General features: G+C 62.0%; 1 protein-coding gene across 1 annotated transcript in view; it reads left to right on the top strand.

Annotated features, from left to right (window-relative positions):
• Positions 1 to 405, top strand: part of LOC104081753 (dysferlin-like) — a gene marked incomplete at its 3' end in the record, with an annotated part of 29,907 nt that overhangs the window by 9,819 nt on the left and 19,683 nt on the right. The window contains 1 exon segment of the mRNA XM_009584610.1: positions 304 to 399. Within this exon segment, the coding sequence (XP_009582905.1) occupies positions 304 to 399 (96 nt within the window).

Here is a 405-nt window from a genome sequence, read left to right as displayed (position 1 = left end):
AGCCTTGTTCATGGCAGAGCTTTACAACACGGCCAGTAAACTCTCAACCAAAGCTGCTGCAGCCACCTGGGCTGGCTGTGGAGGGCAGGGCTTGGGGAAACATGGGGCTGCTCTGCCCTGGCCAGACCCAGATGCGATCCGGAGCGGCTGAGATGGGGTTTGGGTCGGCTGAGCTCACCCCATGGGCTTGGGTTGGCAGCGGGACTCGGGGCACGGCTGCTCTCCAGCCTCCCGCATCCCTCTGTGGCTGATGTGCTGGTTTGGACCCCCCTGGTCGGACTCTACGGCTTTTGTGTTTTCCAGCCCCAAAACAGCCTGCCCGATATAGTGATCTGGATGCTGCAGGGAGACAAGCGCGTAGCGTAAGCCCGCGTGCCCGCCCACGAGGTTCTCTTCTCCAGGAAC

This window comes from Fulmarus glacialis, unplaced genomic scaffold (genome assembly GCF_000690835.1).
Source record: "Fulmarus glacialis isolate BGI_N327 unplaced genomic scaffold, ASM69083v1 scaffold14869, whole genome shotgun sequence".
NCBI classification, from domain to species: Eukaryota; Metazoa; Chordata; class Aves; order Procellariiformes; family Procellariidae; genus Fulmarus; species Fulmarus glacialis.
Note: the sequence above shows the minus strand (reverse complement) of the source record. Positions and strands in the feature narration are given on the sequence as shown.